Source organism: Panthera pardus, unplaced genomic scaffold (genome assembly GCF_024362965.1).
Source record: "Panthera pardus isolate Hobbes unplaced genomic scaffold, ASM2436296v1 HiC_scaffold_3, whole genome shotgun sequence".
In the NCBI taxonomy this organism is placed as follows: Eukaryota; Metazoa; Chordata; class Mammalia; order Carnivora; family Felidae; genus Panthera; species Panthera pardus.
Genome location: NW_026526876.1, coordinates 12,198,568 through 12,219,108, shown reverse-complemented (window position 1 = coordinate 12,219,108; position 20,541 = coordinate 12,198,568). Strand labels below are relative to the sequence as shown.

At 67.4% G+C, this 20,541-nt stretch overlaps 2 protein-coding genes across 5 annotated transcripts in view; one reads left to right on the top strand and one right to left on the bottom strand.

The window, feature by feature from the left end:
- Window positions 1-6,799, top strand: part of SPNS2 (SPNS lysolipid transporter 2, sphingosine-1-phosphate) — a 29,541-nt gene extending 22,742 nt beyond the window's left edge. For 2 of the 4 annotated variants that reach the window (XR_008418871.1, XR_008418870.1), the window contains 10 exons: window positions 891-1,042; window positions 1,202-1,268; window positions 2,041-2,183; window positions 2,389-2,541; window positions 2,657-2,846; window positions 3,225-3,290; window positions 4,723-4,821; window positions 4,891-5,054; window positions 5,212-5,372; window positions 5,795-6,799. Coding sequence is in view for 1 of the 4 variants with exons in the window: in XM_053893298.1 (XP_053749273.1) it covers window positions 891-1,042; window positions 1,202-1,268; window positions 2,041-2,183; window positions 2,389-2,541; window positions 2,657-2,846; window positions 3,225-3,290; window positions 4,723-4,821; window positions 4,891-5,054; window positions 5,326-5,368 (1,077 nt within the window). In the remaining 3 variants the exon portion in view is untranslated. The remainder of the gene's footprint in view (window positions 1-890; window positions 1,043-1,201; window positions 1,269-2,040; window positions 2,184-2,388; window positions 2,542-2,656; window positions 2,847-3,224; window positions 3,291-4,722; window positions 4,822-4,890; window positions 5,055-5,211; window positions 5,373-5,794) is intronic. The other 2 variants (XR_008418869.1, XM_053893298.1) reach the window with 2 other exon arrangements.
- MYBBP1A (MYB binding protein 1a) lies at window positions 6,665-19,772 on the bottom strand. Its single transcript, XM_053893297.1, has 26 exons — window positions 19,532-19,772; window positions 19,272-19,367; window positions 18,490-18,573; window positions 18,329-18,403; window positions 18,116-18,223; window positions 16,821-16,996; window positions 16,553-16,720; window positions 16,322-16,439; window positions 15,054-15,349; window positions 14,722-14,832; window positions 14,133-14,258; window positions 13,878-14,045; window positions 13,684-13,789; window positions 12,299-12,395; window positions 12,050-12,201; window positions 11,664-11,744; window positions 11,419-11,577; window positions 11,154-11,336; window positions 10,919-11,076; window positions 9,776-10,016; window positions 9,448-9,573; window positions 9,299-9,367; window positions 8,665-8,778; window positions 8,373-8,474; window positions 7,681-7,817; window positions 6,665-7,483 (listed from the first exon to the last, which is right to left on the bottom strand). Exons 1-26 carry the CDS (start codon window positions 19,736-19,738, stop codon window positions 6,922-6,924), a joined length of 4,020 nt encoding a protein of 1,339 aa, XP_053749272.1. The 5' UTR covers window positions 19,739-19,772; the 3' UTR covers window positions 6,665-6,921.
- Window positions 19,773-20,541: the final 769 nt, after the last annotated feature.

The following is a 20,541-nucleotide window of genomic DNA, read 5'->3' as shown; positions in this document are numbered from 1 at the left end:
GTCTCGCAAACAGCGTGTTAGGGGGTATTTTTGTCATTTGGGGATGGGGCCTGAGCGAGATGTGCAGTCCAGAGGCCATGGGGGGGGTGGGGGGGGGCGGGGAATCGCCAGGCTGGAGGCATCACATTAAACAAAGGATCGGTACACGTGATGTGTAAAAGGCTAATGGAAACCGATACAGGACGACCCAACAGCAACGCGGGCAGGTGACCCCCAGAGAGAGGGACCGAGGCGAGCAGGCGGGGGACACAGAGGCGGAGGAGAGGCGCGGGGCTGGACGGGCAGTCGACGATGCAGAGGGCCGGCCCGGACGGAGACGGGCAGATGGAGGGAGGGAAGCGGGAGACTGAGCCGGGTAGCCTGTGGGCGGCGTTGGCCGGCCGGATGGGTGGTCAGGGTGGGGCCGGGGAAAGATGGCCAGGCTGGGTTCTCAGGCCCTGGGCAGCTGGGAGGCCGGAGGGCCCGGGTCCACCTCAAAGGGGGAGGACCCTGGCAGCTGGCACGGCCCCACCCTTCCTGGCTCAGCTGGGCTTCCCGCTTTGATGTGTGGCGGGGGTGGGGGGGGCACTGCCCACTCCTCGTGCACGCAGGGTCCTCAGTGCTGCCAGGGCCAGCCCAGCTGCCCTGCCCGGGGTGGGACGTGAGTGGGGTGACCTGAAGCTCCCCAGGTGGGGCCGGAGCCCCCGGAGGCCGCACTTACAGCCGTCCACCTGCAGAAGACCAGTGCCAACCCCGTGCCGGGCTTGTGTGGAGGGGCCCAGGGGCCTGGGTGTCCTCGCTGCTGAGACGGCGTCGGGCTCCATCCCGCGGGCCGGCTCCCGGGCCGGCGTGGGGACCCGGGAGGGTCGGGCCGAGGAGCCAGCGGCCTCCATCCCGTGTGCCTCCTGCAGCACTTCTGGCTGCTGGTCCTGTCGCGGGGGCTGGTGGGCATCGGCGAGGCCAGCTACTCCACCATCGCGCCCACCATCATCGGCGACCTCTTCACCAAGAACACGCGCACGCTCATGCTGTCCGTCTTCTACTTTGCCATCCCGCTGGGCAGGTGAGGGTCCCTGCGCGCGTCCTGGGACCCCCGTCCCCGAAGTTGGTGCTCTGCGACCCGGACGCGCGGTGGCGGCCAGCGGGTGGGGTGGGGTGGGGTGGGCGGCCGGCCGCCCCCGGGCTGGTGAGCACACCGTCCCCCGCGCTGTCTCGTCTGCAGCGGCCTGGGCTACATCACGGGCTCCAGCGTGAAGCAGGCGGCTGGAGACTGGCGCTGGGCCTTGCGGGTAAGGACACCCCAGCCTGGGGTCCGTGGATGCGTGCGCACGGGGAGCTGGGGGGCCAGACCCAGTGGTCCTGCGGCCTCAGGGCCCCAGGACGGGACGAGGGACTCTCCCACGTGTCAGGAAGTTCCAGGTCCGCGAAGGCGCATCCTGCTCGAGCCTGGCGCTGTGTGAGGGCAGGGCTGAGAGGAGACCTCTGTGTGGGGCCCCCCCCCGGGGGGCCTGGAGCCCCTTCCTGTCCCGAGGGAGGATTCAGGCGAGTCTGCCGAGGCCCCAGGACAGCGCAATCGGAGGAAACAGAGATCCCCAGTCTCGCAGAGCAACGGAAGCTTAAGACAAAGTGTTTTTTCCTCAAAAGCAGGAAGGAAGCAGCCTCCGTGGAATTTCTTGACGGGGCGCATGGAGAGGAACTCCCTCCGCCCTGGGCTCGCGGGGGTGGGGACGGGCCTCCCTGGGCTCCAGCTGCCGGAGGGGCTGGTGTCTTGGAATGCGGGCCGCCAGGGTGTCCTCCTCCACCCGGAAGGGCCCGGGGCCGTGGCGGCTCTGTTCCCCGACCCGATCCCTTAGCTGGGGCTTCATGGCAGCCAGAGCCCCGGCCCCCAGGCCCCAGCCTCGATTCCAGAGTCTGTCAGGCTGTCTTTCCACGTGTTCGTCCGCCCGGCGGTCAGTTCGCTCTCCTTCCGCCCCCTCCCACCCCGGCCCTCCTGGGGGCGAAACAGGGACAGCCCCCTGGGCCCTGGGGCCCCACCTGCCTGACCTACTCCTGCCCTCCCAGGTGTCCCCCGTCGTGGGCATGATCACAGGAACACTCATCCTGATCCTGGTCCCGGCCACCAAGAGAGGCCACGCTGACCAGCTCGGGGGGCAGCTCAAGGTGCGGACCTCGTGGCTCCGAGACATGAAGGCCCTGATCCACAAGTGAGTGCTGCCGGGGGGGGGGGGGGGGGGGGGGGAGGGCTCTGGCAGGGCCCCGGCCCCCCTGCTCCCTGCTGCTCGAGGTGCTCACTGGGGCCCCTGATGCTTATCCCAGCAGCCTGAGCCTGAGGGGGAGCGGGGAGGGCTGCTGGGGGTGGTGGGGGGCGGGGGGAGCCCGGCTCAGCGTGACGTCCTGGCCTCTCCCCAGCCGCAGCTACGTCTTCTCCTCCCTGGCCACGTCGGCCGTGTCCTTCGCCACAGGGGCCCTGGGCATGTGGATCCCGCTGTACTTGCACCGAGCTCAGGTCGTGCAGAAGACAGCAGACACGTGCAGCAGCCCGCCGTGCGGGGCCAAGGACAGGTAGGGCCGGGCGGGGGCGGGGGCGGGGGGTAGCCGTGCCCAGCGCCGCCCCCTCCGCCCCCCACCCCAGCCTTGCCCCCGGCCGACCCACGGCTCCTGCCCTCTGTCCCCACAGCCTCATCTTCGGGGCCATCACCTGCTTCACTGGCTTCCTGGGTGTCGTCACGGGGGCGGGAGCCACGCGATGGTGCCGCCTGCGGACCCAGCGGGCCGACCCCCTGGTGTGTGCCGTGGGCATGCTGGGCTCCGCCATCTTCGTCTGCCTCATCTTCGTGGCTGCCAAGAGCAGCATCGTGGGTGCCTACGTGAGTGTGACGGGGGTGCGCAGGTGGTGGGGCGAGCGGGCCCCCTCCCCTCGGGGCAGAGGGGCTCAAGTCCGCTGCCTGCCCTGCTCCCTCCGGGGCCTGTCCAGGCCACCGGCACGCCTTGGGGTCCTCCTGGACCCTGTCAACTGCTCTGAGCCTGAGGAATTTCTCCTGCTGAGAGATGCGGGGCCCCAAGGGGGGTGTGGGGGCTTGGGGGGGGCTCCCTGCTGGCAGTCAGGGTGCAGGGAGCAGCTTGAGGCTGCTGGGGGTGGGGGGCCCTGACGGCTGCCCGGTCTCTCCTGGGCAGGTCTGGGGACAGCGTGGAGCTGCTGGGGGTGGGGGTGGGGCCCTGACGGCTGCCCGGTCTCTCCTGGGCAGGTCTGCATCTTTGTTGGGGAGACGCTGCTGTTCTCTAACTGGGCCATCACCGCGGACATCCTCATGGTGAGGCAGACAGAGTTCCCTCGTGACAACCCGGGCCTCTTGTCTCCGGGGGCAGCTGGAGAGGGCGGTGAAGGGACGGGAGGCCAGAGGGGCTGGTGGGGGGTGGGCAGGAAGCCAGGCCGGCGGGGAAGGTGGGCCTGGAGGCAGGGAAGGGATCAGGCTTCGGGGCTGAAACCGGGGGCTGGGCCAGCGGGAGGGACGGGCGTGGGACTGGCGGGGAGGGGGACGTGTGCAGGCTCGGCGTGGCCGGGAGGCCGGCAGTGCCAGGCTAGCCCCCTCCCCCGGCCTGAGCTCCACGGGCCCTGCCCTCCCAGCCCAGCTCGGGTCCCAGGCGCGCCTGCCCGAGGGCCGGCGGCTGGGCCGGGTGGACAGAGGCCGTCTTCACAGGGCCAACAATGGGTTCCAGACCAGCCAGCCGGGCACAAAGGGCCGTCTGAGCAGTGGCGGGGGCTGTGTCCCTGGAGAAACCGGGAGGGGGTGCGGCCCTGCTAACTTGCCGTCTCTGAGGGGTGGCGGTTTGGGGGTAGGGTGACCGCTGCTCCTGTTCCCAGGGATCCTCCCAGCCAGGGCCTGGAGGGGTGGGAGAAGGGCACGCGGGGTCTACAGTGGGGAGAGTCCAGGAGCCGCCAGGGCAGACCTCCTGGGGGTCACGTGGGGGTTGGGGCCACGATACGGGACAGCCGGAGAGATCAGAGTCTGCCTGCCACCGGGGGCCCTGCCGGGTCTCCAGGAAGCCTGCCCTGTTCCACCTCCATCGGTGGGCCGGGGGACACGGGGCTGGGGAGGGGGGGGTCTGACGCAGCCCCGTGGCCCAGCGTGGAGCCAGGCAGGTGGCAGGGGGGAGGTGAAGCTGTTGGTGCTGGGCAGGACCCCTGTGCTTGCCTCCGCCCCCCAGGGGCGGCCCCAGCTGCAGGCAGGGTTTGGGTCCCAGGGAAATCACGTCCCATTTTATTAAGTGTCACAGCCACATGACTAATCAGTGCTGGAAATGGGGCCACGCGATCCCATCGGATGCAGCTGCCCTTCCCCCAGCCCTGTTACAAGGGTCCCCGAGGGCGTGGCCGCTGCGGGGACAGGGGGGGCTCTGCATACTTGGAGCTGGGCTCTGGCCTGGGGAGCTGGGGGCACCAGTGGGTGGGAGTGGAGGCCGGTCCAGGCAGACCAGCTTCACCCCCTCCCCTGCCAGCCTGGGCCTTGCTGGGTCTTCCTGGGGAGAAACCCGTGTGGCCTTCAGCTCACGGGCACGTGAAGCCAAGGCCAGGGTTCTGGTCCCGGCGCTGCCGCGGCCCGTGGGCCTCAGTTTCCCAGGACCACGGCACCCAGCACAAGCCCCGTGCAGAACCTCGAGCAGCCTGTCCTCCGGCGTGGGGCGGGGGCAGGGGGATGCGGTGGCCCCGGGGACGTGGCCTCTGACCTGCCGCCTCTCGCACAGTACGTGGTCATCCCCACGCGACGGGCCACGGCCGTGGCCCTGCAGAGCTTCACGTCGCACCTGCTGGGGGACGCCGGGAGCCCCTACCTCATCGGCTTTGTGAGTAGGGGCGAGGCCGGGTGGGGGTGGCTTCGGGAGGCGCCCCCTGACGCGCCCCCGCCCTCACAGATCTCCGACCTGATCCGCCAGAGCACCAAGGACTCCCCGCTCTGGGAGTTCCTGAGCCTGGGCTACGCCCTCATGCTCTGCCCCTTCGTGGTGGTCCTGGGCGGCATGTTCTTCCTGGCCACGGCCCTCTTCTTCCTGGGCGACCGCGCCAAGGCCGAGCAGCAGTGAGTGGGCCGGGTGGGCTGCCGGGGGGAGTGTGGGGGGGGGGGCGGTGCCCACAGTTCCGCCTCCAGTTTTCTGACTTCTCTCTCTTTTCCTCTTCACTCCTGCCTCTTCTCTCCCCACCCCTGGGCTCTCCCACCTTCCCCTGGGGCTGACGAGGTCCCTGCCCGGCACGTCCGGCCAGCCGGCCCCCGAGATGCGATGCGCCAGAGCAGTGCCCGGGCCCGGCCGCAGCTGATCCGCCACCTTGACCCCCGCCCGTCTCTCCCCCAGGGTGAACCAGCTGGCGATGCCACCCGCACCCGTCAAAGTCTGAGGCCGTGAGTGCAGCCGGGTGGAGGGGCCCCTGGGGGGTGGGGCGGGGTCAGGGAGCACCTTGCAGGGCCCTGGGGAATGTTCTGGAAGCAGGAACAGCTTCTCCAAAGGCACCTCCTCCCCTGGGCACGTTCCACTGACCCTGGGCTTGGCCCGCTTCTCTAGAACTGTTGCCCGAATTGACCGGTGGGTTCGGGGGGCGGGGGTCCAGGCCAGGACTGGCAGAAAGCCCCTGCTCTACCCTCCCAGCACCAGGTGACTCCAAATTTGACCTCACCCTGGGCTTGGCCTCCAGGGGCCACGCTTCCCAGCAGTGCAGGATCCAGGGTCACCACCCCCATGTCCCCTGCTGCCCCCAGAGCCCTGAGAAAGGCCTCTTTCTTCAAACGGCAGGGAGCCCCGCCCGTGACCTGGCTTCTCTCTCTAGGTGCCCCCAGGATGGCGAAGAGACCGTGCCGTCGCCCTACCTGGGAGGCGTCCCAGGGCATCCCGGCCCTGCCGGGCTGACGCGAAGCTTTCTATGTGACCCGAGGCTGGGCACCCACCCTCTCTGGTGCGGGCCTGCCGAGTGGCCGTGGCACCAAGAGGCCGCGTCCTCAACTGACGTGGAAGGCTGCGTGTGGGGGAGCCGCACGGACGGACAGACTCCCAGCCGCTGGGGCCCAGGGAGGACGCAGCCCCCAGCGCGTCTGTGGGGAGAGCCTGGGGCGTCACCACCTTACATGGTCCTGGGCGGCTGGACTTTCCCACGTGGCAGCTTTGGAGACCCTGGACTGCACGGAGAAGGGGCGGCCCAGGCCTCGGGGCGGAGCTTCAGGCTCTGACCTCAGGGTGCTGCTGGGCACTGGGCACGACCCTCCGGAGGGCACTGGTCCCTGCTGCCGGGGCTGGTGCTCGGCCTGGCGGTCTCCTAGGTGAGGGCCACCCAGGCGGAGACCCGACCGCACACCCTGTGCCCACGGTGCCCAGGGCACCTCCACTCCCACCGCGCCCCCCCCCCCCCCCCGCCACGTGCACTTGCACACCCCTGCCCCCGCTCCACACACGCTCCCCGCACACTGGCTGGAATCAAGGTGGCGGGTAGGAGACCCCAAGAGCCAGCCTAGGCGACGCTTTGCCCCATAGTTCCCGCCGGCGTGGCTTCAGTGTGTGCAAGCTGGCAGGCACCCGCTCCTCACCCAGCTCTGGGGTACCTGCGAGGGGGTGGGACCCCCAAAGACCAGCCTGGCCGCCTCCCACCCCAGCCTCAACCGGGGCCCCAGCGATGTTTTCTTGTTGTACAAGAACCAGGTCCAAGTTCGCCTCCTCTTCCTTCCGGAAGCCAAACTCCTCCTTTATTTTTTAGAGCTGCTGATTGTGAATCTCAGAGTCTTAAGAGAAAAACCAAATATATTCCTCTTGTAAATGAAGGAATAAACCTATTTAAATCATGGCCCGCCGGCTCCCCCAGCAGAGCAGCCCGGGGGCGGGGGACACGGGGCCCCACGCGCTCCCTCCGGCTCGTTTGTGAAGATCACGGTGAAAACACTGGGGTCTCTGGGGCGGGGCCCGCGCTCAGGGCTTTCGGGCCTTCCTGAGCTGCGCTTTCTTCCTCTTGGCCCCGCTCTGGAGGAGGCTGGGGCTCCTGCTGGCCAAAGACAACCTGGCCTTTTTCCGCGGCAGCGCGGACTGTGGGCACTTGCCGGAGACCCCCTTTTCGGGCAGATCCTTCTGAGGCTGCTTCTTGCCAGCAGGCTCCGCGGGGGACACGGCAGCGGCCCCGTTCACCTGGGACAGCTTCCGCTTTTTCTTCGGCTTTGGGGTCTTGGCGGGGGTGCCGGGGCCTGTGAGGGCGGCAGCGGCGGCGGTGGGGGCCGGGGCCGGCCTCTGCTTCGCCTGGGCCTGGGCGGGCACCGTGGCCTTCCTCCTGTTCCTCCTCTTCTTGCCTGTGCTGGGGGGCTGCTGCTCACCAGCGGCTGCAGGCCTGGCACCCTCCTCTTGCGCGGGACCCTCTGACTTAGGCTTCTTGCGCTTCTTTGTTTCTGGCAAGAATCCTTTTTTCTTCCTCTTCGTGCTGACGGGGTTCTGCGTGACGCTGGGGACTTCCTTGGCCTCCTTCTTCCCTGACTTGGGGCGCCTGCAAGGGAGCAAAATGAGAGAAGGGACCCCACCCCTGTGGAACAGAGGGACGAATGCCGCCCCAAAGCTCCCCCCGGGATAACGCACACTACGAGGGTCCCGCGCGCCCCCACTGGACTGTGAGGGCCCTCGTGGCCTGCCAGGACCACCCTGAGGCACGCGCCCCAGGAGGGACCCCCCGCTCCCGGCACGTACTGGACTCCCAGCGCCTTCATGGCCTGCCAGTAGAGGTCGTAGAGGCGGCTGGACCCGGCCGCACACTCCCTCTGCTGCAGACTCTGCTGCTTGCTCTGCAGCACGCCCAGGACGGCGGTCAAGTCCACGGTCAGCTTCTGCGGGGACAGGGAAAAGGGTGGCCGCAAAGGTGACGGGAGGCAGGGCCTCTGCCTGGCTCTGGGTCCCCAGTCCTGCCCCCCCTCCTGCCTGTGCATCGGGCCTCCGTCACCTGGGAGGGAAGGAGAGCCCCCTCCCGCAGCCAGAAGGCCCCACCCCTCCTCGACCCCCCTCAGGCCTCTCTGCCCAGAGCCCCGCTGTGCCCTCCCTGCCACGCAGCGAATGGATTAATTTTGTAACCCACTGCCCCCCCGGGTGCACCTGTGGTCTGCGCAGCCTTGGCCCAGGAGTCTGCTCCCCGAGACGCCCTGCCAGCTTGCCCTGCCTGTGGGCTCTGACCAGCATCCTCACGAAGGACTCCTGGACCCTCCCCCCCCCGCCACCCCCCAGGGCTGGACTTGGGGAACCGCTCACCCCCAGCTCCTGGCGGCCCGTAAGCGCCTCACTCGCAGGCCCACCCCTCCCCAGGCCCAGAAACGTGCTGGCCAGGACCCTCCTCACGTCCTCCCGTGAGCTCGGCTCACCCCGACCCTGCCCACGCTCCCCGCCCCCACCTCCTGGTGAATGGTCCTGAAGAGGGTGTTGAGCAGCCCCAAAGACGCCAGTTCCTTCTGCTGCTCTGACTTGGTCTGCGCCTCACCCAGCGTCCGCAGGTTCTAGGGGAAGAGGCGGCCAGCTGAGCCGCTCTGCAGGACTGCCCGCTGGACCCCGAGGGAGGGGAGGTCTCGGGGTTGGGGGCAGGGCAGCCCAGACCCCTCCCCCCGAGGCTCAGGGCCCCAGAAAATTACCCTGGACGGGAATATGGGCGGCAACCACCCCCCCCCCCCCCCACCCCGTGGCCCTCACCTCTGTGACCTTCGCCAGGATCTGGCTGACCAGCTGCTCCCACTCAGGGTCATCAAAGCACACCCGCAGCTCCCGTGTGGGCAGGGCCTTCTGGAGCAGCAGGCAGGCCTGGGCCTGGGGGGGGGGGGGGGGGTGCGGTCACGGGGGCTTCAGCGTGCAGGCCCCGAGCTTGAGAAGCCACTGCTGTGGGTCCCACCTGCCTGGTCCTGCGGCCCTGGCCTCAGCAGCCACCTGGGCCCGGCCCCCACCAGGAGCAGAGGCGGCCCCCGTGGCAGAGGGGGCAGCTGGGACAGCACCCGGCCCTCTCACTCGCTCAGGGCCATCTTCCTCCGGGCTCACAAGCCCCTGTCCCACCCATCCAGGCCCGGGGACGGCTAGGGGCCTCGGCCGCAAAGGTCAGAGTGTGTGTGTGGAGGAGCCCGAGGGTTCAGGCCACGGATGTGGCCGTGGTGGGAGCAAAGCCTCCCCTCTCCCCGTGACACCGTGCACACGGCGGGGCAGGGGCCGACCAGGTCAAAGGGGCAGGGGTGGGCCTGCCCTGGCCCGGGCACTTCCTGGGCCTCACAAACACCCAGCCAATGGTGAGTCATGGGGGGTAAATCAGGCCTGGGGCCGGGACCTGGGAAGTCCCTACCTGATGGCGGGGCCGCGCTGGGCCCGTCACGTGCTGGATCACGACGGGCAGCAGGCTCTTACACAGCACCTATGGAGGAAGTGACAGGCCGGTGAGGTGGGGCCTGGGCTGAGCAGGGGCCCCGGGGGCGGGCCGGCCCCTATACTCACCGGGTGCCGGGAAAAGAGACTGAGGAACATAGTGACGGTGAGCGGACTGTTGCGCCTGGTCAGGAAGGAGGTCAGCGCCGATGAGTAGATCGGGGTCACGAGGCTCAAATCCAAGCCGCCGGCAGCCTGGGCCACCCGAGAGAGAGCCCGTGTGACGCGGCGCAGAGGGTCCCCGGTACGGGGCAGAGCCCGGACCGCCTTCGGAAGGCTGAGAGCTGGGTCCCCGGGAGTCGTGGCCTCCACTCCCCATCTGTGAAACGGGCAGGCGGCCCCGGCCGGCTGCCCGGGTGCGCCGTGGGCTGCGACTTCCGGGGCGGGGCCCACTCACCTCGGGTCCCTTGGGCTGGGAGCCGGCCTTCTCCTTCTTGGGGGCCTTGCCCACAGGCTTGCCGGCAGCGTTGCCTTTCAGGACGCGGAGCAGGTACAGGGCTGCGTTGAAATAGTAGAGGGACACGGCGGCGTCGGCCTGGCGGCCGGCCTGCTGCACCAGCCGCTCCACCTGGGCGTACAGGGTCCCCACGAGGCGTCCCACGTCGTGGCAGTAGTGCCGGGAGCGGCACAGGTGGTGTCTGTGGGGCCGTGGGGGGAGAGCCGGTCACCACACCTCCGCCACCCTCCCTGCCGAGAACGGGGACGCGACCAAAGCTGCAGGGGGCGGCCCAGGGCCACCTGCATTTGCCGAGCACGAGCCAGAGAAACCAGCCCCCGGGGACAAGGTTGCACCACGGGAAACCCTGTCCACGTCTCCCGTCTGCCCCCATCCCTCCTGGGACAGCGGCCCCTGAGCCCTTTCTAACGTGAGGGTCGGTGTCCTCGGGGGAAGAGAAGTAGGTCACTCAACCAGCTCAGCGCTGCCCCGACAGGTGGCAGGGACAGCCAGGAAGCGTCACCTGGGGCACTGTCTGTCCTGCTCTCCCCCATTCCTCTGTGACCTAAGCTCGGCATCTCGCATCTGTAGGCCGCGTCTCTGCTCCGGAAGGCAGGTCTGCACCCCCCCCCCCCCCGCCCCGTGTCGTCTCTCCTGCTGGGCCCCCTGCTCCGGACGACCCACCCACTCATCGTCCCTTCCTAAATGCAAACTATCCCCCCGGGAGCTCCTGCTGACGAGAACAGCTCTGTGGACCCCCAACGCTGATGGGCTCCGGGCCACCAGGCCTTCCTCCACCTGTGTGTGACCAGCTCCTGTCGAGAGACCACCTCTCCTGCCCTGCCTGGGGCCTCCAGGCCCGAGGACCCCTTTCCCGGCAAGGGTTCCCTGGTACCTCAAGAGGGGCCCCTGGGCCCCACCCCCTCCGTGCTCCGGCCTCCCACCCGCCCCCTGCCACAGCCCCGGGTGTCACTGCTGCACCATCGGTCTGATTCCTTGATGTGGGGACCCCGAGGGCAGGGAGCGGTCCCCAGGACCACGGTTCCGGCAAAGAGCGGGCGCCAGGAGGGATGCGGGACAGCCGAGGGGAGGGCCGGCGCTCACGTGAAGATGCGGGCCGTCTTGTGCAGCAGATCCTGCTCCTGCTTGGTGCTGCTGGTGCGCATGCTGCGCCGAATGACGTCCAGCAGGGGCTCGAGCAGCTCCAGCACCAGCGGGCTCTCCGGCTGCTTGGTCACCAGCACCTCGATCAGGTCCAGGACCTGCGGCCAGGACGGGGCGGGCTCAGCGACGTCGCGGGGAGGGCGGGCCGCGTGACGCCGGGGGCTCTGGGGCTCACCCGGATCTGGAAGTCTCGCCGGAGAACCTTCTCCTTCCGCAGCTTATCCTTCTCGTCCTTCCGGGCCTGGATGCGCAGCTTCTGCTCGGCGAAGAGGCTGGCCAGGTTCTGGTCCAGGGCCATCATGGCCTCGTCCCCCAGCTCATCACCGTCGTCGTCGTCGTCCTCACCGTCCACCGCGCCCTGAGGCACGACGCCCGTGAGCGGCTGGCCTCTGGGTACGGACGCGGGCCCCCCCCCCCCACGTCCCCGCCCCGCCGCTCACCAGCGCCTTTCCCGCCCGCAGCACCGCCATCAGCTGCTCCCGGAAGCCCTGGTCCACGTCCGCGTCACGGTCCTCCTCCTCACTGTCGTCGTCACTGTCATCGCCACTGTCCTCTTCGCCGGCCGAGGCCCTGTCGTCCTCGCCGTCGGAGCTCCTGTCCTGCGGGGGCCGCCGTGCTGTACCTCCGGTCTCCCACGCGCGTCTACACATCCGCCCGCCCCACCCGGCCCCACGCCGGCACGCACCTCTGCGCCCTCCAGCTGCTCCTCCGAGCCGTCCGTGACCACCACGCTGTCCTCATCCGCATTCTTCTCGGGGTTCAGCACCTGCAGGGATTCCCAGACGGCCGCCCCGTCGCAGAGCCTTTAACCTCCCCAGACCTCCAGCCACACCCTGTGCGGTCTGGGCCAAAAGGTCCCTATTTCAGGAAGGAAAACGGGGCCCGAGAGAGAAGGCCACGCGCCCAGCACCCACACCCAGGGCCCCTCGGTGCACCCCGGGGAACGGCCTCGTGCAGTGGCGGCCTGAACACATTACAGTGACACCGACGGGACAGAAGGGCAGCCGTGACGCAGCCTGGCGCTTGCAAGGCCCCATCCCGGGACCCATTTGCCCAGAGGCCCCAACTTACATCCAAGATTAGCTGCAGGGCACGTGGGGTCAGGTGGGAACAGATGTGGCTGAACACACTGCGGGCCACCTGGCGCATCAGGTGGCTGGGCTGGGCCAGGAGGGCCAGCAGGATCTCCACCAGCACCTCCACCCACGGCGGCTCCTGGGGGTCTGCAGACGGGACAGGCTGAGCCTGGGCCGGCCCCGCCACCTCCCCCGCCCCTTCATGGTTCGTGCCCCGCCCCCTGCCCCGGGGACAGTGACCCACTGGTGGCCTTGGAGCGGGTCCTGCGGGTCTTCTCCCCCAGGCTCTTCTTGATGCACGTCTGGATGTCACCCAGGAGGTCACAGCTCTCTGTGGGGGACTGTGGCAGGGCGAGGACAGAATCAGAAACCAGGCCCGTTCCAGGCCTTGTCGAGCCAGGGGAGGGGCTGGTCAAGCGCGAGCAGTTGGTGTCGGATGGCCCCCCCAGCCTGCCTCAGCCAGTCCCTCACCGGGACCCCGGGAGCCACATGAAGCCATGGAGTCTGGCGACGTCAGCCAGCTCAGGGTCGCCACAAACCTGTCCCAGCTGGATCCCCAAAGCTAGGTTTTCCTCCCGCCCCTACCTCCACACTGTTACAAAGTACCCAAATTCATTAACCTGAGCGAATTCAAATCCGGTTGAACCCCACTTGCCCGGCTAAGCCCGGACTGCAGCCACTGCCCAGTGAGTCGGGGGGGCCCGAGATGGTCAGTGTGACTGTGGTACCAGAAAGGCAGACAAGAGCCCAACACCCGGCCCTTTATGCACCTCACTCCTCGTCCAGCTAAGAGGCCCTGGGGTTGGGCAGGCGTCTAGCGTGTCCCGTAACCAGCGGGGGGAGGGGGGCCCCTGCTGCCACGCATTCGAGGGGCACCGTGGCCACCACGCACACACACAACTCGCCTACGGGCCACGCTCAGAGCGTCTGCAGCCTGGAAGCAGAAACCACCACCACAGCCCAGCAGCCAGAGGCAGGAACCCCGACCCCACCCCGTGGCCTGGGAAGAAAAAGCTCCTGAGAAACCAGAGGAAGCAGGAGGGTCACGAGTTGCTGGCACAGAAAGGGAGACAACGCTGGATCTAGAGACACCTCGGTCTGGCGTACGAGAACCAACGTGGGGACACAGCGACACGGCACGGGACCGCGGGCTGGGCGGCGACAGGAACACACGCTAACCCCACCGGCCACCCTGGATTCCCGCGGGAGAGGCTGCAGGAGCACAGGCGGGACCTTGTCCTCGGGCATCAGAGAGGACAGCAGCGCCCCTGGGGACAGGCCTGCCCAGAGTCGGGCCCTCCCGGGAAGGAGGCACTTTCCCCTCCACGCCCACCACCTCTGCTCAGTGAGGCAATGCTGGGGGGCCTGGGGGGGGCCGTGCGGTCAGACCTGGTATCTGAACCCCCGCCAACAGCTGTGTGTGTGGCCTGAGCGCTACTCGCCCCACCAGTCAGCAGGGCGGGGGGGGGGGGTGTCACAGATCGGAGACGCCGCACGGAGAGCTCAGGACACAACTGGCCATGGGGTGGACGGAGCGACTGTTCTCGGGCTGTGGTCCACCCAGAGCACCCCCCGCCCCCAGCCCCGTCGGGAAGAAAGCCGTGGTGCCCCAGACCCCAAATGCCATACCTTGAAGAGGTAGATGCCCACCAGGAGAAGCAGGTGCTGGAAGGCAGCGGCCTTGGCCCTGGCCCCCGAGGAGGTGGCCTCCAGTTCCCGCACACTCTGCAGCATCCTGGGGGGAGCCGGGCACGCTCTCAGGCCGCTGCCCTCCGGACCCCAGGGCATCCCACCGGCCCCCCCGGGAAACCCCACCCCCTCACCGGTCCCAGGCCTGGCGCTGCTGCGCCGTGAAGGGCGTCAGGGCGGCCACGTTCCGGCTGTGGTTCAGCAGCGAGTCTGCAAACCGGACCAGGCGGTAGGTCCAGGGCTGGCTGTCCCGGGTCTGCTCGGGCGCCTGCCTGCACTGGGCGCTGAGGGTCTGCAGCAGGCTGGGGGAGTGCAGGGGCCGGGGTCACCAGCCGGGCCGAGGGCTCTCGGGGCCACCTGCCCGCCCTGCCCTCTCCACAGCCGCCCACCTGAAGAAGGCGCTGCCGACCACCTCCCGCGTCCGACTCTCCAGAGGAAAGGAGAAGCGCTGCTCGGTCTCTGGGATCTGGGACGTGGGCTTCTTCGCTTCGAAGAACGAGTGGAAGAAGCAAAACCTGTGGGGGCGGGGGGAGCACAGGTCTCAGCGGCCCCCTCCCACGAGGGCACCACCCAGGGCCTGGTGGCAGAGAGAACGTCTCCCAAGTCTGGACCTCCCGCTGAACGCAACCGGGCCTGAACTGGGAACAGAAGCAGGATCTGGCCCTTGGAACGGAGGCGGACCCGCGGCTACGTCCCGCCAAGTCACAGCACGGGCTCTGCAAACGAGGGCTGCGTGAGGCGGCAGACGAGGCCAGTGCGGGGGGCTCCCCTGACATCGCCGACGCCTGTGGCCCCCCAGCTCCACACTCCCTGGGTCCCCTCCTCACGGGGCCTCTCAAGGATGTTCCCCAAACCCCCTCTGCCTAAGGGGCGAGAATGGCCTGCCTCCACCCGACGACCTGACCCGAGCCTTCTGGCTCCGGGAAGACCCAATTCTTGGTCCCCCTCCAGGGAGCTGGGGACAGAGCCTGCTCACACCTGGCCACCTCCTCAATCACATCCTCCTCCTTCTCCACGTGCAAGGTGTCCACGATGCTGACCAGGCGCAGGATGAGCCACTTCCGCAGCCGGGACACGGCGCGCTCGGGCCTGGTGGGGGAGAGCCAGGTAGGGAGCCACTCAGAGACAGCACAACGGTCCTCCTCTGCCCCTCCCCGCAGACAGACCAACATCCCCCCCCCCCCCCCCGCCCAGGGAAAACAAGGGGAAACAGAGGCCTTCTTTGGGAGCCATGGCTTGGCTGCGGCCCTTTCTTCCCCGCCCCCACCCGGGCCCTGGGCCCGAGCTCTGGGCTCAGCGGGGCCACTCACACGTGCAGCGAAGCATCCTGGGCTTTCTTCTGGTTGCTGGTGCTAAAGTCCACCAAGGAGTCCAGATCGGGCTGGAGAAACATGGTCCGTAGCCAGGCCACGTAGCCCTTGAGGGCGGGGGGACTCAGGAACCGCACAGCCCTCCAGAAGGTAGGCAGGACAGGAAGGCCCTGGTTGGTGACAGAGGTGAAGGCCACCACCACCGCCAACTGCCGCTCGGGGTCAGCACGGCAGCCTTCCAGGAAGGCACCCACGTACTCATTCATCTCCGGAGCAAACTTGAACTGGTTTGGGAGCTGCAAGAGTCAGGCCCAACACTGGGGTCACCCGCCAGGAGGGTCCCACAGCTCTCATCCAACAGGCGCGCCTGAGGCCCGGCACGCCTCCTCCCCACACACAGCCAGGCCCCATCCGAGGGCCCCGGCCCCAGGAGGCCCCTCCTTCCCCCTTCTCACTGCACCAGGACGGGCTGTTGTCCAGGCTGGACCGAGGGTGTAGCAGAGTCCAGGCTGGGCCACCAACCTGACCTGGGTCCACACCCAGCTCTCTAGCTCCTAGCTGTCACCGTGGGGCTCAAAACTGAGCACTTCCCTCGTGGGTGCACAACACATTTGTGTCACATTGACAACCGTCTGCACTGGGACGTGGGCCGCCCTCCGCTCTGGAGCTGGGCCCGCCCCCATAGAAGCATGAAGCTGGCGGTCCGGAGGGGAGGACTGCATCACAGCAGCACCTCCTGGGCACCTGGCGCGGTAACCTCCATGGGCTTTCCCCCTACTGTCCTCACAGCGGCCGAGGGGGACGCCGCTCCTCTGCTCTTGGCCAGCAGACAAGCCCTGGCTCCTGACCCCGAACTCCTAATCGGCACCTGCTTCTCCCGTCCGCTGCTTGGGCCTAGTGTGGGGCACACCAGTGGGGGACAAGGGCTCTCCCCAGCCGGGGTGGGGGAGGCCTGGGGGGCTGAGGGCTGCACGTGCCTCTGCCGAGGGGCCTGAGGCCCGAACAACCGACCCTGCCCGAACTCCATTCACAGGGGGAGGCCTGGGGGAACTCAGGTAGCTCCCATCACCCAGAGGGAAGAGAACCCCAGTTCCCAAGCGAGACCACTGAGGCAGGAAGACCCCTGGATGTTGCAGCAAACCAGAAGCCGGCTGATCCCAGAGGCGGCCTGCCCCTCTTCCCCACCAGGAACCCCGGTGCCCCGCCCCTGCTGACAGTGCTGGGCTGCCGGGGGGGGGGGGGGGGGGGGGGGGGGCGCGGATACCCACCTTAGCAGTGACCATGTGCTCCCCAAAATGCCGGATCAGGTCCCCCCGCATCACCAGGGGCAGCTGCTCTGCGTACAGCAGGGGCAGGGCTGCGCCCAGTAGGCGGAAACACAGGTAGCTGCGGGGTGCACGGCGGAGCCTGTCAGAGTCCAGCCGCCCTGGCGGATGTGGGGCCCCGAGCCCGCGCCGCCCACAAGCAGGGGAGGGGGCAAGGACGGGCACCACGCGCACCTGGCTGGCCAGGACTGCTTCTTCAGCAGCCCCTGCTCCACCACGTCCTTCCAGAACCGGGGGAACTTGCCCTCCTGCAGCGCCAGGCGGAGCAGGTCCAGAGCAACAGCCGGCAGCTTCCGCTCCTTCTTCACGGAGGCGGCGGCCATCTTCAGTACGCTCACCAGTCTGGGGACGGGGTGAGGGGACTCAGACGGCAGGAGCACCCCATCCACACCACCAACCTGTGCGGGGCCAGGGGCAGCGCCCTGCCCGCCCCACCCCGTACCTGGGGACGTTCTCATCCGAGAACAGGCTGACTGGTCCCATCAGCTCCTCCAGCTTGCGGGGCACCTTCTGCCGGGCCAGGAGGAAGAGCTCTAGGTGCTCGGGGGAGCCGAGCACCGAATTCAGGTCGGCTCTGAGGACTTTCGGCAGGATCTCCTGCAGCGTGGCCTCTGGGACCTGGGCACGGGAGGCGCGGATTGGGGGAGGGGCCTCCTCCCAGCATCCTTTGCCCTCCCCCTTCCACCTGCCAGGCTCCCGTGAGGCCCCGACACAGTGCCAGTCTGAGGTGGCGCAGCCACAACCCACCACGAGGCATCGGCACCAGTACCAGGTGTTTAAAAGCTCAAATCCCCGGGGCGCCTGGGTGGCTCAGTCGGTTAAGCGTCCGACTTCGGCTCAGGTCATGATCTCACGGTCTGTGAGTTTGAGCCCCGCGTCAAGCTCTGTGCTGACAGCTCAGAGCCTGGAGCCTGTTTCAGATTCTGTGTCTCCCTCTCTCTCTGCCCCTCCCCTGTTCACGCTCTGTCTCCCTCTGTCTCAAAAATAAATAAACGTTAAAAAAAAATTAAAAAAAAAAAAAAAAAAAAAAAAAAGCTCAAACCCCCAATCCCAGGACACTGGGTTTTTAACAACTACCCAGCTGACGCTAATTGAGGGCCCTTATAATTGTTCCTTGTTTTTTTCTGAATTAGCTCATTTGTTATACAAGGTGCCCTGAGTAGACAGCTGAGATTTATTTGAAGCCTGGTCCTCCCAGCTCTGGGGCCAGGGCTATGCCAGTCTTTGTCTTGTCCTCGGGAGCAAAGAGTTCCAGGGACTAGCCCGCCCCCATGTCCCACGCAGGGCAGCAGAGACCTGGGGGGCCAGCTCTATCCAAAACAACAACGGCAAGCACGTTTAATATACTTGCCACGTGCCAGGGACTGTTCTAGAACCGCACCGTCCAACACGGCAGCCCCTGGGCTCTTAGAACGGGCTGACCTAAGTGGAGACGCGTATTAAGCATAACCTACATGCTGGATTCCGGAAACTCGATGGAGAACGTAAGATACCTCTGCAACCTTCTGCACTGATGGCGTGCTCAAACAACACGTTGAACGCGTTAGGTTCACTAACACACGTCACTCAACTACGCTCGCTCCCGTTTCGCTTTTTAATTCAGATCCCAATCGACGTCAGGTTGCACGCTCTCACGATTCTGCAGGCCGATGCTGGTCGAGGGCGTTCTGATGCTTCCTCTCTGTGCTCGGGTACCAGGGAGCGCTACCCGAGGCCCCGCAGCTGTGAAGCCCGTACCTCCGACAGGATGTCCACCAGGGCCTTCTGGGGCTGCTCCTGCAGGTGGTTGTGGTGCTGGGCCAGGGTCTGCAGCAGCTTCACCGACTTCATCAGCGCCTCTGAGTCCTGGCGCCCACAGAGGGGACAGGGCATGAGGAGGGCGTGCCGTGCCGCTGTCCCCCCAACCCCCCGTCACTCCCCACCAGTGCAGTCCCCCGCCAAATCTCCTACCTTCACCAGCCTGCCTGACTGAAAGAGGGCGAGCACCCCAAACAGGTTTGCGAACAGAGCAGGTCTCATCGTCGCCTGGAAAAGAATTTCAGGTGCGAGTGAGAAGGGCCCAGTGTCCCCCACCCAGGGGCTGAGATCCCCCTCAAGCCGCTAACTCTCACCTTCTTGACCTTCTGCAGGTCGTGCTTCTCTTGTATCTGCTGCAAAATGCTGCACAAGGGGATGTCTTCGAAAGACTGTAACAGCTGGCGGGAGAGGGGGGTCGCGACAGGGGTCGGGGGATGTCCAGCCCCACCCAACAGACCTCAGCCTTCTCCGACTCCCTTCAACTTCGGCCCAGAGGACCTGGGCCCCTGCCCCCACCCCAAGGCTGCCTCTGAGACTGCTTGCCGCACCCCCCCCCCCAAAGGAGTGCTCGTGTGGAGCACCGCTGCTCAGATGAACCAGAATCTTGCCTCCCTGCCTCGTGACCACCCCGGGTTCAGGAAGTACCTCCTCTGGAGCCTAGAATGCCTGAGACTCCCAGTCTGTCTCCACAGCCTGCTCCGAGCTCCCCCACGACCCTCCTAAAGGACTGGAACTTTATCCCTCGCACCTGCCCCCCACCCGCCCATTGCCCACGTTCCTCAAGGGGTGGCCTACAAGCAGCTGAAAAGAGCCCTGAGCCTTGCGCAGGTCAGAACCCAGCCCAGAGCTGACTATGCCCAGCAGACGCACCCCGGGGGGCTGGCCAACCCACTTACCATCCTCCTCCACCTGACCGAGCTTCTCTGTACGCGGGCCTTGCTGAGGCACTTTCCACCTCCACGGTGAGGACATCAGCCCGGTCCCCCCCCCACCCACCCCCCCGCGCCCGCCCCCAGCGTCCGCTCAGACCACTGCCCTCCTCACCCCTCAGCCTCCGACCAGCACGGCTGGGCCCTTCCAGGAGCCACCGCCTCACCTGTGCCAGGGCCAGACTGTAGCAGGGCCGGGCGGTCTCTCGCCCGACCCCGAGCCCAGTGATGAGGCGCTTCAGGGCGTACTTCATCTCGGCTCCCTGCGGACCCAAGCACACCCGCCAGTGTGGAGCCGTCCCGCGCGGGCCCACCCCCGCCCCTCGGGGCGCGCTCACCGGGGCACCCGGGCCCAGCTCCCGCCGCCGCCGCCGCCGCTTCTCCGCCGCAGGCACGCAGCCCCCTGCCCCGGGCCCCGCCACCGTACCTGGGGCCTCGCGCGCAAGTACTCCAGCAGCTTCTCCGTGGCCTCCAGCCGCGTCTCCTGCTGAGGCTTCGCGATGTCCCAGAAGAAGTCCAGGAACTCGCGGCTGTGCTTCAGCAGGCCCTCACGGTCGGCGGGCCGGGCGCCGCTCTCGCTCGCCTCCCCGGGGGCCATGGGCTCGGCGACGTCCTGACTCTCCATCTCCGCCATGCTCCTCGAACACGTGGGCTCTGAAGACGACCTCTTCCGGGTCAGGTCGCCGCGCGTGCGCACTGGACTGGCCGCGGGGGCGGGGTCTCGTCGGGAGGGGCGGGGCCTATGGCGGCTGGGGGCGGGGCCAGCCCGGCCCGGGGTGGGGGGTGGGGGGTTCTTTCGCTACTGGGTTTAATCGGAGCGTGGATGGGAAGTTGTCGGAGGGTTTTATGCAAGGGCAAGCCTTGATCCTATTTACATTTTTAAAAGATTGTTCTGTGGCTACGTGGGGAATGGATTGTCGGATTGCCGAGGGAGAAGCAGGAAGAACCGTTAGAGACAGACCGCAGTGTAATATGAAATGAGGTCAGATTCCAGCTAATTTGGAGCTGGTAAGGAGGGATGGATGTGGGGGAGCAGAAAAGAGAGCGATGCCAGGTTTGGGGCTAAAATAGCTGGGTAGATGGTGGTACCATCCACTGAGCTGGGGGAGGATTCTCTTTGCTGATCAAGGGTTCTACAAAATCAGACATAACTTTTCCAAGGGCGGGCGGGAATACAGAGGGCCTCCCCAGCTTCTGGCCTGGAGAAGCTGTCTCTAGAGGGTTATAGTCCCGAGGGACCCCAGCCCTGGGGGGACGTGGGAGGCAGGCAATGTCAGGGCCAAGCCCCGCCCCGCTCCGTCCCCCAGCCAAATCCCACACCCCAGCTGCGGCCACTTTTGGACCCAGGCCCCTAGGGTATCTTCTGTTCCTCCTCTCAACCCCTGCTGCCTGTCTTGGAAAATGAGATGAAAACATGGTGCCCCAGGGGGCCCGAGG